This window comes from Colletotrichum abscissum, assembly GCF_030869225.1.
Source record: "Colletotrichum abscissum strain IMI 504890 chromosome Unknown Scaffold_11.1, whole genome shotgun sequence".
Classification (NCBI taxonomy): Eukaryota; Fungi; Ascomycota; class Sordariomycetes; order Glomerellales; family Glomerellaceae; genus Colletotrichum; species Colletotrichum abscissum.
In genome coordinates this window covers 1,071,032-1,087,026 of record NW_026849999.1, presented here as the reverse complement: position 1 = coordinate 1,087,026, position 15,995 = coordinate 1,071,032, and the positions used below count along the sequence as shown (strand labels likewise).

At 50.3% G+C, this 15,995-nt stretch overlaps 8 protein-coding genes across 8 annotated transcripts; 5 read left to right on the top strand and 3 right to left on the bottom strand.

The window, feature by feature from the left end:
- Positions 1 to 418: 418 nt before the first annotated feature.
- CABS01_05692 (uncharacterized protein) lies at positions 419 to 1,147 on the top strand (the record flags this gene model as incomplete). The annotated part of the gene is made up of 1 exon (XM_060539060.1): positions 419 to 1,147. The coding sequence occupies one exon, from the start codon at positions 419 to 421 to the stop codon at positions 1,145 to 1,147; it is 729 nt and encodes a 242-aa protein (XP_060405322.1).
- Positions 1,148 to 1,447: 300 nt separating this feature from the next.
- CABS01_05691 (uncharacterized protein) lies at positions 1,448 to 2,860 on the bottom strand (the record flags this gene model as incomplete). Its single annotated transcript, XM_060539059.1, has 1 exon — positions 1,448 to 2,860. The coding sequence occupies one exon, from the start codon at positions 2,858 to 2,860 to the stop codon at positions 1,448 to 1,450; it is 1,413 nt and encodes a 470-aa protein (XP_060405321.1).
- A 1,752-nt stretch (positions 2,861 to 4,612) lies between these two features.
- Positions 4,613 to 5,247, top strand: CABS01_05690 (p-hydroxylaminobenzoate lyase; the record flags this gene model as incomplete). Its single annotated transcript, XM_060539058.1, has 2 exons — positions 4,613 to 4,716; positions 4,785 to 5,247. The coding sequence occupies 2 exons, from the start codon at positions 4,613 to 4,615 to the stop codon at positions 5,245 to 5,247; spliced, it is 567 nt and encodes a 188-aa protein (XP_060405320.1).
- Positions 5,248 to 5,562: 315 nt separating this feature from the next.
- CABS01_05689 (uncharacterized protein) lies at positions 5,563 to 6,714 on the bottom strand (the record flags this gene model as incomplete). Its single annotated transcript, XM_060539057.1, has 1 exon — positions 5,563 to 6,714. The coding sequence occupies one exon, from the start codon at positions 6,712 to 6,714 to the stop codon at positions 5,563 to 5,565; it is 1,152 nt and encodes a 383-aa protein (XP_060405319.1).
- A 1,645-nt stretch (positions 6,715 to 8,359) lies between these two features.
- On the top strand, positions 8,360 to 8,943 carry CABS01_05688 (uncharacterized protein; the record flags this gene model as incomplete). Its single annotated transcript, XM_060539056.1, has 2 exons — positions 8,360 to 8,829; positions 8,892 to 8,943. 2 exons carry the CDS (start codon positions 8,360 to 8,362, stop codon positions 8,941 to 8,943), a joined length of 522 nt encoding a protein of 173 aa, XP_060405318.1.
- Positions 8,944 to 9,199: 256 nt separating this feature from the next.
- On the bottom strand, positions 9,200 to 10,276 carry CABS01_05687 (uncharacterized protein; the record flags this gene model as incomplete). The annotated part of the gene is made up of 3 exons (XM_060539055.1): positions 9,200 to 9,672; positions 9,739 to 9,920; positions 9,987 to 10,276. 3 exons carry the CDS (start codon positions 10,274 to 10,276, stop codon positions 9,200 to 9,202), a joined length of 945 nt encoding a protein of 314 aa, XP_060405317.1.
- Positions 10,277 to 11,890: 1,614 nt separating this feature from the next.
- CABS01_05686 (glycoside hydrolase family 43) lies at positions 11,891 to 12,937 on the top strand (the record flags this gene model as incomplete). The annotated part of the gene is made up of 2 exons (XM_060539054.1): positions 11,891 to 12,173; positions 12,225 to 12,937. 2 exons carry the CDS (start codon positions 11,891 to 11,893, stop codon positions 12,935 to 12,937), a joined length of 996 nt encoding a protein of 331 aa, XP_060405316.1.
- Positions 12,938 to 14,491: 1,554 nt separating this feature from the next.
- On the top strand, positions 14,492 to 15,992 carry CABS01_05685 (uncharacterized protein; the record flags this gene model as incomplete). The annotated part of the gene is made up of 5 exons (XM_060539053.1): positions 14,492 to 14,683; positions 14,758 to 14,794; positions 14,854 to 14,921; positions 14,987 to 15,354; positions 15,413 to 15,992. 5 exons carry the CDS (start codon positions 14,492 to 14,494, stop codon positions 15,990 to 15,992), a joined length of 1,245 nt encoding a protein of 414 aa, XP_060405315.1.
- Between the last annotated feature and the right edge of the window lie 3 nt (positions 15,993 to 15,995).

The window sequence follows — 15,995 nt, the reverse complement described above, 5'->3', positions numbered from 1 at the left end:
ACCGCCTGAATCGGGGAGTGGACCACTAGCGTCGCAGCGAAAAGCATAAAGTCAACCACAGCCTCCTCCCCGTCTTTCTACGAAAAATTTCCCCTCCATATCGAGAAGATTAAACAGCCAGAAATCAGTAGAAGCCGCCGTGATGGACTTGTCACCTCAGGAAGAGGAGCTATCATTGACGAGGACAGGATCTTCGTCGACGTCAGAAATCGTCCCTGTATCTTTAGGACAATTGCCAGCGCAAAGTGAGGCCCTAGAGTCGTCAGAAGATTGGACTGGCTTGACGTCAAGCAAAGAGCGGAGAAAACTTCAAAATCGACTTAACCAAAGAGCACGTCGTTAGTCCGCCCCGAGTTCCCTGGCTTTCCACAAGTCATTATACGCCATCTAACTGGATGGATTGCATCTAGGTAGAAGAATGAAGCAGGAAGTCTTTCGTCAGATGAGTCAACTAGAGGGAGTGATCAACGAGACCATAGCAGAAGCAGAATCAGCTGGCCGTTTGCAAAACGGTACCACCGGAGATGAAGGCTACTCGCTTCTGCCATGCCCCAAAAGGAGGAGCGAGTTGATGATCCTCGCACAGGAGGCACGAAGAAATTATGCCCTGGGAACCCCGGCTCCTCGACAGCTAAGCGCCCTCGTTAAGCTCAACCTGCTCACTGCGCTCTGGCGGAATACGCAGATATTGGGCTTCAACGTACACTCCATCTGTGAGGATGAGTTCATTTCTCCATATAATCTCCAAGGCCCAGACCTTCCCTGCTATTCTCGACAAGAGCTCTCGTGGCCTCCATATTTACGTCCAACGGAAGCGCAGAAAAAGATTACACATCACCCTTTTCTTGACGTCTTCCCGTTTCCGTCACTAAGAGAAGCCGGAATTCGGGCCGAAGAGCTCGGGTTCTTTGACGAAGACGACTTTTGCCTCGACATTTTCCATCTCGATGACAAAAAAGACGGCGTCGAGCGCCCGCGTATGATAGTCTGGGGCGAGTCTTGGGATCCCCGCGGTTGGGAAGTCAACGTCGCGTTTCTGCGAAAATGGGGCTGGATGGTTCGAGGTTGCCCGGAGTTGCTAGAAGGCACGAATTACTGGCGTGAGAAAAGAGGCGAGAAGAAGTTGAACTTCAATCTCAACCCGTGATGGCGATGTGGCATCGGAGTAGGATACGTCATTTCACCAAGTGGGCTTGTTTGGGTACATGTAGAGGTAGAATACATGAAGTTGCAAGTTCAAGAGGCGCGGACAAGAAATTTGTACTGCTTCAATGATTTTGAGCAAGGTTTCAGTCTGGAACAAGTATAATTCTCCCATAATTCAATGGCAAGTGATTGACACGCATGACTTCCAAGAAAGCTCCACAAATATGAGAATAATAAGGCGGTTGAATGATTTCCCGTAAAGGAGTCTACACTCATTGATTGGACCTCCTTGAATACCCCCTTAGAAGGGCTGGAGAGTCGCATGCCAGAAAAGTTCGCCAATAGCATATCTGTCCGTCAGAGGCTTAACCTCCTCCTTCACACACGTCTTTTCGACCGGGACTCCCTCAAATCTCGCCCCAATCCATGCAGCAATGTCAGCTCTCGCCGCCTCCAGAACCTGGCCGTGACCCATGCTCGGGTAAACTCTTGCATGAACAGGGCTCTCAGGGAATGAGGTGCAAGTCTGGTTGAAGTCATCGAGTGTAAGGTTGTTAGGCGTGATCGTGTCGGTCTCGCCCGAAATGACCAACATTGGCGCCGCGATAGAGTGCGGGCCTTGGCCGTTGTATCGAACTGCCCATTCGTCGACGATAGGAAGCGTCAACCAGCTTGTGTTCTTGTAGAGTTGCTCCGGGGTGAAATCACCGACGATAGCGAAGCCAGACGTGAAACATGACTTGTCGAGGGCACCCAGACGCTGCAGAGGAATCTCTCCAAGGTAGTCCGCAACCTTGATCTGGTCGGGGAAGAGCAGAGACAGAGACTGGAGGAAGTAAACCGAGAAGGGGTCGTGGGCAGCCTTTCCTTGAGCAAGCGCGAGAGAGGCGGGGATCAACTTCTGCGGCCGCAAAGCAGGGGCGGCAGCCACGGAGCCGATAAACTCGCCGGCCTCCAAAAGAGCTTCTTGGTCAGGCTGAGCCAGACGCTCGTTGGTTCTCCATGCCGTCATACCACCTTCGCTGTGACCATAGACCACCCACTTCTGTCCCAAAAGGTCGCCGATTGCCTTTCTCGCGGCAACGAGAGAGTATGCGACATCAGCAACGTGGAGCCAGCCAGACTCGTACATGAAGCCCTGGGGAATGTCGGAACCCTGACCAGCATAGTCGGGAGCGATGACAGCATAGCCAGATTCGGCGAGGATGAAAGGGGCTTTCCAGTCGTAGTACAGACCCTTGTTGTTGGTGGGGGCACACAAGCGGCTACGACCGGCAGTTCCGTGGGTCCAGACAACGGTGCGCAGCTTGTTCTCTTCGGCCGTAGCACCGGGCTTGGCGAATGGATTGGAGAAAGGCAGGAGAACCCAAGCGGATGCGGGAATCGGCTTGCGGTCAATGTCTTCGGTTACATAGAGGACCCTTGACAATGACAGACTCGCGGGGATAGTCCAGTTGGAAGAGAGCTGCGCAGCGGGCACGTTCTCCCACCGCAGGATGTCACCAGGCTTGGCACCGGTGAAGTTGGAAGGCGTAGAGTAGAACGGGTCGGACACGATGTCGCTTACCCACAGGGAAGCTTCAGCTTCGTAGGTGGTTTGGATGGCGGTTTGGCAGGCTGCGTCGCAGCCCTTCTGGCATTCGGCATCGCAGATGGGGTCGAGTGCAGAGACAATGCCAACAAAGGCAGCAGCAACAGCTACGAATGACTTCATTTCGCCGGGATGATCTTGAGTTGGAAAGAAACGCAACCCTGCTGGATGAGGAACGGAAGGCAGTTATGATCGCTACCAGCACCGGGTCTTTATACAAGATCGAGGACGGAAAGGGGGTTCATCTCATTATCTGATTATCGACCATAGATATGATTACAGGAGTTGGACTCATTGATCTTGAACCTTAATTCCACGCTTTACCTACACAATACTACGAGCCCAGGTTGTTGAGCAGTCATATTAAGCATACGTGCGAGGCAAGCTTGGTAGTCGACCCAGTGTCGCATACAACTTCCCCTTTTGGGATGGATCACCCGCCCCCCGTTGCAGCGCATCCATCCCGAATTGTGATCGGGGTCCAGTCCAAGCCCGGAACCATGGTAATCGCCTCAGCTAAACGTTTGTCGATAAACACTCTTGAGTTGCTTTCAGCTTGGAAATCGGATGTTCCCAGTCGCATTCATTCTCGGAACGTTTCCGACCCATTCCGTCTGATCTTCTGTATGCCTCCAAACGTGAGAGGCGGACTTCGGAGACTTCTGTCAAGCTGGCATGCATTTCACCCCGCCAAGCTATGATTATATCGGCCTCCCACCGGCAACTGTTCCCAGTGATGCGGTGCTACTCCACCCTCAAAGATATCAGCTTCTGATCGGCCGGCCCTGGCAAACAAGGTCATGCACATTATGTTGTATGGCATTGCATCCTTAGGTTCTTTGCGTACCTTAGATAGAATGAACCGATGATCCTTTGGAAGTATCTCGAGCCGGAAGCATGGTATTTGCCACAACCAATGCGTCTGGTATCCTGAACTTATATTTCCCAAACTTGTGTATTCCCTCGATCTTACGATGCAGTAGGTAGCCCTGTCAATCAGAAATCGCTTTGTATGGCGTACCTCTCCTGTGTTTTCTTCGCTGGACTGCTACATCATCTTCCCGAACCTATTAGCCCTTAATGTATCAAATGGCCAAAACGGCGCCTAAGTCACGCAATGAAAGGCGCTCATCAAATCGTTTGATACAAATGAGTTAAGCAGCGGAAAAAAACTCCAATTCTGTTCTTGTACGTGCCTTAGTAGACATATAGGTTATGAAGGATGACTTTTGTATGTTCTTATTACCAGCGAGTCATATTTTGAGTAGGCAACCTGATAAGAATGGAGGTATTGCAGTATCAAAATTGACATCTACGGCGTTTCATAACGTACTTTGCCCAAGTCTCACCTGCTATTTATTACTTAACCCTTTCCCTGATCACAAGAAATTATACTGCACAATTCAAATCTCATTCACTATTTAGGGGTTGTTGGAAATGCTTCAGCGGAGACGCCAGGCGAGCAACAGCAGCATGGGGTTTACTACGGCTGCTTTCAGTTGAATGGAGATGGCAATCTCATCGCTGTCGGAAATGCTTGCGGAGATGCAACGGTACGCGGTTCTATGATTATACGCGACTCTTCGATTGTTGTTCGAATTTCCAGGGACAATTATCTTTCTTTGGCTTGGATGTCGGGTCCAAACATTCAACTACAAGAGCGCCACGTGAACGCTTACTTTGAACGATCGCTTCCGTCATCAACACGCTAGGAAGCCGTGTAGGCGTGACCGACGAGATCTAAGCGACTCCTCTTCCCCGCACCATGTGGCATTCCGGCTTCAACTACCGACAAAACTATCTTGGCTTAGCCATTTTCCCCCCAAAATACACCTGTTCACCATCAACTCCACCTCCCTATCTGCGTTCTTCAAAATGGAGAAGACAGATACAGCTGAGGTGCTGGATGTGTCGCAATGGCCGACGGCGGCGAAGTTTGTCTCTCGGTGTTGCGAGTTTTTGAATGAGGTGCAAGATTTGTAAGTTGTTTCACCTAAGACATGATTTATGTGAAATCAATCCATCCAACTCACATCGACTACACAAGAACACCCGGTAAAGACTTGGAGACGCGACTCAATCAGCAGTTCGGACCTGGCAATCAGTACTACGAGGACTTCTGTTCCCATATCAAACAGGGTCTCGAAGAAGGATGGGTAGCGCAGACCGAGATTGACGGACGCAAATACCGGCGGGGCAAGATCGCACTTCCTTCGGCGGCGACAAGATACTTCAGCATCACGACTGTATTCATGGATAGCGATACTGAGTTTAGAGGACAATATCACGCTCATCCTTACGGCGAGATAAACTGCGTCATCCAGCTGGATTCTACGGCAGAACTCAAAGGAATGCAAGGCTGGCAGGGTGCTGGCTGGACATCCCCCGGACCTGGAACACATCACTTCCCTGAGGTCCGAAAAGGAGCTTTGGTAGCACTTTTTTTTCTGCCTGCCGGTCGAATCTCTTATAATGCTGAGCCGGGCGCCCCACAGCCTCTATCGGTGTAGATATGAGTACATTAGCAGAGCATGATTAAGTCGACGGTTCAAGGCTAGAATGTGATCATGAAAGAATGACTTGAGGTTTCTACGTAATTCTAAGGAGTGGCACAGCTCTAGTCCAGTATTTAGATTGTGGAAACTTTGCGGATAACAGGATTAGAAAGAGGCATGTTAAAGAAAGTGAGCTTTGCACGGAAAAGACCACGAGAAAGCAAAAAAAAGTAACACGCTAAGGAAAGTTACAAATCTCAACATAATCCATCAAACAAAGCCCAGTCGAACCACAGGATCTCTGAATCTCTCACAATTAGTCAAGAGTTCTCAATCCTCGGTATTAGCTTTTTTCAGTCTCCTCAGGCTGGGGCCGTTGATCTGCCTTTGCACAGTTCCATTCTGAACAGGACCTTGGCTCGACAGCATGTTGCAACCGGAATAGTAGGCATGCAAGACCGGAAGCCCACATAAATCGCGGTCGTAAGTGGCGTGGATATTGTTGATTTGTTCGCCAGGCCCAGACTTTGTACAATTGATGAACAGGAGTGCATTGTCGGCAGAGTTCGAGGGCTGAGTCATGTAAGACGAAGCTGTGGGATTTGCGTTACCAAAGTGGGTGTAATTGAAGTGAGGTCCAGGTCGCTGCATAGCCATCTGGTCAAGCAGATTTGAGTCGTTCTCGACGTACGCGCCGTTTATTTGGTTGACGCCTTCACCAGCCGTGCAGTTGTAGTACATGGAACGACCTCGGACTTCACTTCCGAAGGGAAATTCCTGTTGGGGCCAATCTTGAGAAGAAGGGCGGTCGCCGGTAGGAAGGGGATGGCCCTGATGTTGCTCAGAGATGTGGCTTTGTTCGGCTTCGCTGGTCATTCTTTGAGGGTGCATGTAGGTATGAAGAGCAGAAGCAGGCTTCCAGTCTTGAGGCCCATGCGAACTCTTCACAAGCGCGACTGAATCACCACTCGTTGTGGATGATGAACCACCGGCTTGTTTTTCGAATTCGGCAGCATCGTGCTTAGGACCAAGCAAAAGGCTCTCCTGCCTGTTGCGTAAGGGACGGTTTGCCATAACACGTATGTCTGACTGTATTTGGTGAAGTGTGCTGGCCTCGATGTTGTGGATAATGAGAGAAAGGTGGGACTTGCGCCTTTCAAGAATATTCAAGGTATTCTTCAGATCTCTCTCTTTGCGAAGAAATCCCAAGGATTGTAACAAACGGCTTCTGCTTAAAATTGACTCGATGTCGTATTGGTTGACAATCGCCTGTAGCGAAAGAGTCTGTGAACCAATCTCTTTGGTCTGGAGAAGGTGATTGAGAGATATAGAGGTGGAAAGATCATAGAGTTCTTGGAGATGTGTTTGATAATCTTTCAAGGCTGATGGCGCCTCTTTTATCTTTTTCATGAGCTCGAGAATCGCAAAGCAAGATACCGCAAGCTGGCTAGCAGCAGCCGCAACTCCGACGATTTCGGCCATGGTTGAGAGACCGTGGAAGTGAGTCAAGGCCTGACAACTCCAAGGCTTTGTGGTAAGGCTACTGATCACCACCAGGCGGTGAGAAGGGCAGGCCAATAGATATGTCCGCACAAGAGATTCTTGCACTTTGAATCTTAAGATAGCATAGTGGTGTGGCCGGAAGACATGCGGGCAGACATATGCGCCGAATGAAGGTTGCGATAACGTGGCAGGAGATGATCAAGTCGGTCTCTGTCTTGGGGGCCGCGTAGTGAAGAAGTCATGACATGTCTATGGGTGAACTCTGTACATGTTGAAGATGAACAGAGATACATTCCACGTTGTGATGTAGGAAGAAATAAGGCTGATATGCAAGACCGGGCAGGGTTTATCCGGAAAAGGGGGCTGAGTCTATAGAACGGCTTCGTTCGATTGGTTTTGGAAGAGCCTCACCAAGAAGATGAATTCCATGTCATTGGTTTCAAAGCAGCCTCTAGAGGCAATGTCGCCATGCTGCTGCTTTTTTGCGGTGTGGAAATTCAAATCTTTCCTCTCACCGCCATTAGAACATAGATCTTGGAGATGGAATGGGTGTACTCACTGCTTTAGCTCAGCTGTGGACTTGTACTGTCATGAATTGCAAGTACTTGAATACTAGTGGACAGTTTTTGGTCATCTGGAGACTGGAACTTTTCTATCTCGTCAGAGTCAAGATGCCACCACAGTTAACGGAGACTAACATCCATGATGTTTGACTATTCTCTTGAGACCTAAGGTAAGGTACTTGAATATGTGATGTTTTGATACCGAAAAGCACTCGGCTTAGTATAGAGATCCACTCGCGTTGCTTCCGGATAACGAGAAGTTGAGAACCTCCCCAATTTACATAGAAACTCACACTCTTCGAGGCTCCGAATGAATGTCCCTATGCAAAAATCTTGAAAGGATCGACCAAGCTTGGGTTTGGTGTGCTGTACATTGGGGGCGAGACTTGGGCTTGCTCTTATACAGAAGATGGTGGGCATGGTGCCCGATGCGTGTATGCTGGCAGCCCTGTTTGCGAGGCGCTGCGATCAAGCTGATCTCGGGCATCAGACGTGAGATCGTCTTGGGACTCACATACTCATCAATTCTTTCCATACAAGATACTTGAGAAACAACAAGCGGGTTGGAGTTCATTGTGCTAAGTACTATGTCTTGCAATGTTATCGATAACACGCTGGGAGAAGTGATACCTGCACCAACGCGAGATTATAAGTCTGTAACGATGTTTCGCGTCTCGCTTCCGCTCGATATCTTCTTACCGCGGTCAAAATGCAGGGTACCTTGTGCCCGATACAGAAGCGTTTGCTCCTCCCTCTTTCTCCATGGTACCAGACGCGTCGAGATTGCTTTGCCTATTTGCTGCATGCAAGACTCTTTGTCATTGGGCAGACCCCTGGACACTCACCACTTGGCGCTTCGCACCAGACGGCCCTTGCTTCGACTTTGCCGCAGCGATGGCCACACAGGCATGGTCCCAGCCCTCCCACAACAGAAAGATTGCCTAGTCTCCCGTGAATTCTCCCAACTTGGGGTGTCTTGAGCTAGGCTAACCACACCACCTCCGAGTCATTACGACGACTGACTGGTCAAGCGAACAACTGGGTGGTTCGATTCGCCGACAATGCCACCGAAAACTACGATGGACTACGACGCTGCAGGAAGACAAACTGAGTCTACATATCCGTACACCGCATCGAACAATGTTTGCTCCGCAGCCAAGAATCAGTACAACGGGCCTGTCAAGATCAAAATAAACGAGGGAACGATCATCAACAACATCCGACCGGTGACAAACAAGACTTCGTACTACATCACAGTTGTTCCCGATGGACGATTTCCCACTGGCACATCAAGCCCTTCCGGCAAGCGCGATACGGAAAATCCGGTTGAGGAGGATATTTCCCATGGTTCATCCAAGACAACACCCACTTCCGACGGTCGGCAGATCTCGCTACCCAGCAGCGTTGACCAAGCCAAACATGCACGTCTCCCGTATTGGGTTGCTTGTTCTCCTCGCATTAGCTGGTTAAGGACGATCATTCGCCATTCAAGCCTGCGGGCTTACGGCCTTATCTGCGGGTTTCTGATGTGGTGAGCTGCACGACGAAACTCCAACCAAAACGCGAATTCCGCTAACACAAGTCATTCGACAGCTTGATTTCCTACTATATCGGCACTCTACGTCACTCCGAAAGCATTCGCTAAAAGTGCCTGAGCACTCCGATCCTCTAGTAAGCCTGATGCTTCGGCGCTGTTGAGCAGCATACACACCTCCTCATACAGTCTGGTCGACTGGCTGAAGGCCTATAATTACTGCAGGTCTTCACCGGAACCACAGAATTTTGTATTGCGGAAAACAACACTATGTGGATAGGGCGTGATCGGCACTGGTCGAAGTCTCGAAAGCAACATTTAGAGAGCAAGTCTACACATGTTCTTGGTAATATCTTCGTCTAATACCTCAAGAATTTGTCATATCCAGAATAGAGAGCTTCTTCATCATGTACTCGTTCGGGATCTGAGTTACTCCGTCTCTAGCGGTGCTCAACGCAGCTTTCTCCCATTCGTCGCAAAGACGGAGCTGCTCTTGACATTTTTGCCTGATGACCTCAACGGAGTCAACTCCAATCGGCACCCTGATTGGGAACGCCTTGTTGGCTGCTAAGCCCTGCCCTTTGATCACGTCCCAAATGACTGGCGGTAGCTTGTCCACGGATGATGGGAGGTTTGGGAAGACTTCTGTCGCGATTTTTCCCATAGCTTCACCATACAGGCCTTGGTAGTCTGCAATAGTGGGGAAACTAGGAGGAGGTCCCTCAGACTGAGGCTTGTCTTCATTCTTGTCGTTTATGGCAGTATTGACACCACCGGGCTCGAAGATAACGGCTTTGATACCGAGATGAGCAGTCTCCCTCTGGAGACTCTCCACAAACACTGCTCAATGATTAGACTCTTCGTCTTGTTTCATTCGATCCCCCTCATCTAGTTTGGGCCACTTACTTGTGAGTGCACCTTTGGCCATGCCATAATGAGCCATAAATGGAAAAGATGCCCAGCCGAATCCAGCACCAATAAACCCAAAGGTACCTGATTTTCTTTCACGAAAATGCGGAAGAGCTGCCTGAACCACCTTCACTGCTCCAAAGAGGTTGGTGTCGAACATTTTCTGAACAAATTCTTCGCTACAAGCTGTTCGTTAGTAGGGCCCCTTCGTTTCCTACATGACATGAGGTTTTGGAGGTACTTACTCCGCTTCTTCGATTGAAGACAGGAGAGAGTAACCGGCATTGCTAATAACGAAGTCGATGTGCCCAAAAACCTCGATAGCTTGTTGCACCTGGGCTTTGATATCTGCGAGCGGGGAGGTTACATCGAGGTCGAAAGGTACGACGTTGTCCGACTTCTTGTCTGCGAGCCTCGCCGTCGCATTCCGGCCTGTTGCAATGACCTTGTCGCCCCTTGCGGCGAACTGTTCCACGAGGGCAGCCCCTATGCCCGAGGTGGTGCCCGTGATAAGCCAAACGTTTGGTTCCTGCATTTCGTCGATTGATATGTTCCGGGTCGATTAGTTTTCAGTGTAGCTACAAGTTAGGATAAGTTGTCTGTGCGAGTTTGACGGAATTGAAAAGGTATAAATGAACAACATAATGAAGCGCAGGGGACGTGGTGATAAGCATCATAAGCTTACGACAATTGCGGAGATTTCAGTCTAACGATAATCCTCAAGGAGCAAAGTGCATCAGATTACGTCATTCGTCTTACCCTACGGTGTCAGCAGAAGGGGCCTTCGGACACGGGTTGAAGCCTGAAGTACCCTCGAGTCCGGCCTGAAAAGTGGGCTGCGGCCTTCGGGCTTTGGAGCCAAGACGGTCCTTTCTGAGCCGCTGAGCAGAGATGCCGGTGCTCCATCGGAGCTATCTGATTCGGCGCCGTTTCTACCAACCGTCAGCAGTAGGACAGGAGTGTGCAAGTTATGCTTACGACACAAAGGCTAGTCAGCCCAAGCTAGTGAATTTTCGGGACTCTGCTGATGATCTACCTTACCTGATGTGACTAATACCTTATCGAACTCTACTCCACATACGAATGTCGTTGTTCATCCCCGTCCGTAGGTATCTGTTAGGATTATGGAACTTCAATATGCGGCTCCAATAAGAAAGTCATTCATTACTAGTCTCTGTCCAGTAACTTGTTGGAACTCAATCCGGCTCCTCTATTCGCGTCAAGCCCGTTATATTCAGTGTCCACTTTCTTCTTCCACTGAGCGTAGGTAAATGGAAGCGTTGGTGTTCCCCATTGCCTTTCCTCCAACGTCTTTACTATTACTCACAGAAAGCGAAGTAGCTCGGTCGAAAACCTTTCGGACTGACAACAGCAATTAACGCAGGTACGTGGACTCGGGATGGCATGGAAGCATCGCGTATCAACCCAATTTCCATTCCTTTCCAAAATCGCTTGCCCGGCACCTCATGATTGGGCGGCTTCGAACTCGGCTCGCAACTGTCCCTACCAGGGGTGTGTGGATTCCAAGCAACCAAGCAACGGTTAAACACGCTATTGGGACTGTGAGTTTGACTGGTTTCTTGGAAGTCTATTGGCGCTTAAATCAAGAATGCGCCCTTGCGCCATGTGATCATCCCAGCATTGCGGGTGCTTCCGGACACCCACGCGATGGCATCATGAACAAGGGGCAATAACAGGTTCGCGACCGACTTGTGGATTTCTCCAGATGGTTCTCCCCGCAGAGCAATGTGGCCCTCCATGGGCTACCTGACCGTATCTACCGAAAGAGGCCTGTCTTCCCCAGGCGCTAACCCCGTGAACGGACGTGATTGCACCGTCTGTGGGGTTTTGTGTCCCCGCATCGTGAGAGAGCTCGGTAAGACGCTACCCCGACTCGGAGCTAGACAACTAGCCGCGCCATAGAAGAGCAACGTCGATATGAAGCTTTGTTGTTGATTCTGAAGAGCTCGTTTGCGACGGAACTCGAAAACTCGATGCCAAGGCCCTGGCGCCAATTTCGATCACCTCATCGCCACTGACATGAGTATATATACGATGGCAGTTTCTGAGATGCCTGTGATGCCGCGTGGGATGAACGACGACATTGTTTCTGTGGACCCACTCAACTGAATCCGAGAATAACTTCAAGATGCGCGTCTTTTCCATTCTCGCCGCCGTCGCGTCAGCTGCTGTCGTAGCTGGCAACCCTGTAGCCCGCCAAACGTCCAATTTCGCCGGCTACCTGATCTCGACCTTCAGCGACGCCAACCCGAAAGTCCAATTTCACTTGTCGAATGGCAACAGCGCGTCTAGCTTCAAGTTCCTCAACAAGGGTCAGGCAGTCCTCACGTCGACCGTGGGTACCAAGGCTGTCCGTGATGTCTACCTCACAACAAACCCCTCGCGATCAGAATGGTACATAATTGCCACTGGTGAGTTGACTTCAACCGAGATGCTAGAGTAGTTGAGCTAAGTCTTATAAGATCTTGATATCAATGCTTCTGGCTTCAACTGGGACAAAGCCACGAGAACTGGTAGCAGGGGCATCGTTGTCTGGAAGTCCGCCAACCTCGTTGACTGGTCTGCTCCCACGCTAAGAATCGTGGAAGCCGACACCGCCGGCATGGTCTGGGCCCCGTCAGCCGTTTGGGACGATGCAAAGGCTCATTGGTACGTCTTCTGGTCCGCCCGACACTACCGGTCCACCGACACGGCCCACACCGGCACGGCAACGCTCGACCGAATCCGATACACCACGACAAAGGACTTTGTCACCTTCAGCCCGGCCCGAGACTATCTTGCCTTAGCGGACACTCCCCTCATCGACCAGGAGTTCCAGTACTTGGGCACATCTGGCGCCTATGCCCGCTTCCTGAAGAACGAGACTACCAACCAAGTCTACCAAGAGGTCACTTCGAATGGCATCTTTGGCACTTGGAATCGCATTCCTGGCTACGTCAGAAATGAGAGCCCTCGCGAGGGACCTGCCTCGTATGCCGACAACACCACCCCCGGGCTGTACCACCTCCTGCTGGATGACTACACTCAATATGTGCCATTCCAGACCAGCAATATTCAGTCGCCTAATTGGCAGGCTGGTAGCACTTCTGGCTTCCCTTCTGGACTGAAGCATGGATCGGTTACGCCCCTCACTCAGACTGAGTGGAACGCCCTGAACTCGAGGTTCCCTGCTTGAAAAAGTCCATGAAATATCTATGCACAAGCATGCATCTTTTCTGTACATATTCTACATCATGAACTAAATGAAAGCGATCCTCTGATATTGAAGCCTCATATTCCTGGACCTGTGCCCTTCATTGCAACCCTGGATCATCAGTGTCCCGATAATGCCACATCCGTACACTATCAAAGTTGGCTATCAAGGAGACAACGTTGGGGTAATTGGCTGATATGATCAGCTTATTTTCATACGCTTGGTGAGGTTCCGGAATTGGAAAAGGCCTTGCCAAAGACATCTAGCACCCGCTTGTCATTAAGTCAAGACGCGTCGGTCGATGTGGCGTCCCTTGAGCGACCGAGCTATTGTGACAGATCCTTTGTAGCTGCGGCCTCCATCGAAGTTCAGTAACATCTTCACTTGAGGCGTAGAGAAACGCCTGGCGAGACAGGTAGATCATCTTACTAGTATTGCTCCAGCTCAGTAATCTTCAATACATTCAAGCTATCACGTTCGTGTTCCGGCAAAACGGTGCCGACAAGTACATTTGCGACCTGCAGCTCTTGCTGTGACCCATCACCTGTATCAATTGCGAAACTGTCTTAAAACCAACTGTTCTAGCCCGAAAGGTTACCAGCAAAGACCACAAACATGAGAGCTCCGAATGCTTTAAGACTCATGATTCAACAGGTCTGCACGGCAACATGAAAGGTTTGCCACGGTGAAAGATTTGCACGTGAAAGAATCAATACATGTGGCTTGAAGGCTCCCCGCCTCGGGCTTTTCCAGCCTGGAGGTTGTCTTCTTGCAGCGGATAGTACCGCGAGTGCGTGCAGGACACACGGGCTGATTGGTAGTGAATCGTATCCGGTTTACCGGAAGCGCAGATCCTCTACAACACTCGACTAATGCCTGTAACACTCGCCGAAAGAGCTCGGGGAAGTGCGCCGGTGGCTTTGTGCTCCCTCATTTCCAGTCCCAACGAAAAGCCCGAAACAATAGGCCATAGATTAGCCAAATTCTTCAATGGGAGCAAAAGTGTGGCGTTCGATGTCTATAGCCGCCCCCAATAGGTCGCCTGAAATCGCCATGTAAGCCTACGGCATCAATGGCTAACTGTTCATCCACACACATTGGCCCCGAATTGTGGTCGCAAGGAGTCGGCTCTGGGCCTGTGGGTTTTAAGGATCCCAGCCGTCTGCGTTGTGGCGGCTGAAGAACATCGTGGCGTGACCGCATGCGGTGATGATACTTGAGATGTTGTTTCCTCGGTAGTTCAGGATCGCCGGACATGGCAAGCTTTCATTGTTAGTGTCTACCTTTTGGCGTTCCATGAATCTCTCTACATTCCATTGTCTTTAACGTGCGAGATCTCGGGCCATGTGTCCCGTGGCACCCTGGCATTTAGTTTCCAGTTTCCGCAACGACTTGACGAATTGATCCAGTGTTTCGTGTTCAATGTCGACCTCGAAAGCCATCCGAGTTCAAAGTTCTGGAAAACCACGTCTATTCGAAGGCCGTCCGTTACAGAAGCTCCATCGATAGGGACGGGAGAATTGACAAGAAGTCGCCATGCACAATGAAAGCTTCACACGAGGGGATCCAACCCCGCCATACACGGACGCCACAAGAGCTCCATTGCTCATTGGCATGACTGCAGGGTTTCTCGGAATTGCATTGATTTTTGTCGCCCTACGTGTCTATGTGAGGGCCGTGGTGTTGAAGAAATGGGGTTTGGACGACACTCTCCTCGTCGTCTCATACGTAAGCACTTGCGTCCTATCAGACTCTGAATTCCAGAGTATTGGAAAAGCCAGACGCTAATTAAGCTGTACTAGGCTTTGACAGTACTCACTGGTCTTGTCTTTTCGATATGTGAGCTTCTTGAATCCATGGCAACACGAGGGAGAAGACTTTGACTAACGATTGGAAAGGCACCATATTTGGGCTTGGGATGCATGTCTGGACAGTTCCCATTGAAGTACAGCAGACTGGTCGCAGGGTGAGTTGGTTCTTGTAGATTGTGAATATGAATTTAGGAATCTGCCATGCTAACACCTGCTACAGGCAACGATCGCTGCAACTTTATCATACCACATTACCTTCATTTTCGTGAAGATAGCTTTACTCCTTTTGTACCGACGAGTATTTGCTCATCCCACGTTTTGTCTTGTTTGCGACGTAATGCTAGGCTTTATTGCGGTGTTTGGTATTGCCGTAGTGGTGTCATCCGTCGTTATCAGCGCACCAGGTTGGAGAGGCGACACCTTCGAGTTTGAGCGTTACGACCAGGGGGCGTGGTGGATGGCAACAGCTGCAGTTCACTTGGTGACCGACATGATCATATTCTTCATGCCGATTCCGCTTTTGAGCAGCTTGAATTTGAAACGAGCTCAAAAGGCTGCGCTGATTGTTACATTTGGCGTTGGATTCATGTGAGTTTGTGATTAATGCTCCGGTGAAGCATTGCTCTTACTGATTCTTTGATTTCAGCACGACGGCCATCTCTGTTGTCAGGATGTCTACTCTTACTCATGTATTCACAGCTGATGTGACGTGGGATGTGATTCCATCCCTGATCTGGTCCGAGGTTGAGCTCTGCTGCGCCGTGATTTGCGCTTGCATACCGACACTTCGGCCTCTGCTTCGGTCTCCGAGATCTACTTGCTCGCAATATTACAACCGACAACGATCTGAAGCAAGCGCTGAGGCGAAACTATCTCACAAGCGGATCAATGGGGGAACATTCGGGAGCCACAGTCAGCAAAGCATCCAAAATACAACGGCGATGGATCTTGATGTTGACATGGAGATGGGCTTTGAGGCGAACATGGAGCCGGAAATGCCACCAGAAGCGCCCTACAACCAGAAGGGGAACATTCATGGGTTGACTATTGTGACAGACATCACTCCAGCGATGCCGGCTGGAGAGTCGGATGATGGATCTGACGTGTTTGGGCCGCTAGATGAAGAGCTCGTCACACCATTGAGCCCGCCTCCGAGGTCTTATACCAGCCCTGCAAGGCTTCTTCCTCGGTCCCGGCCGTTATCAGGATCATCCAACGAGCAGTGAGGA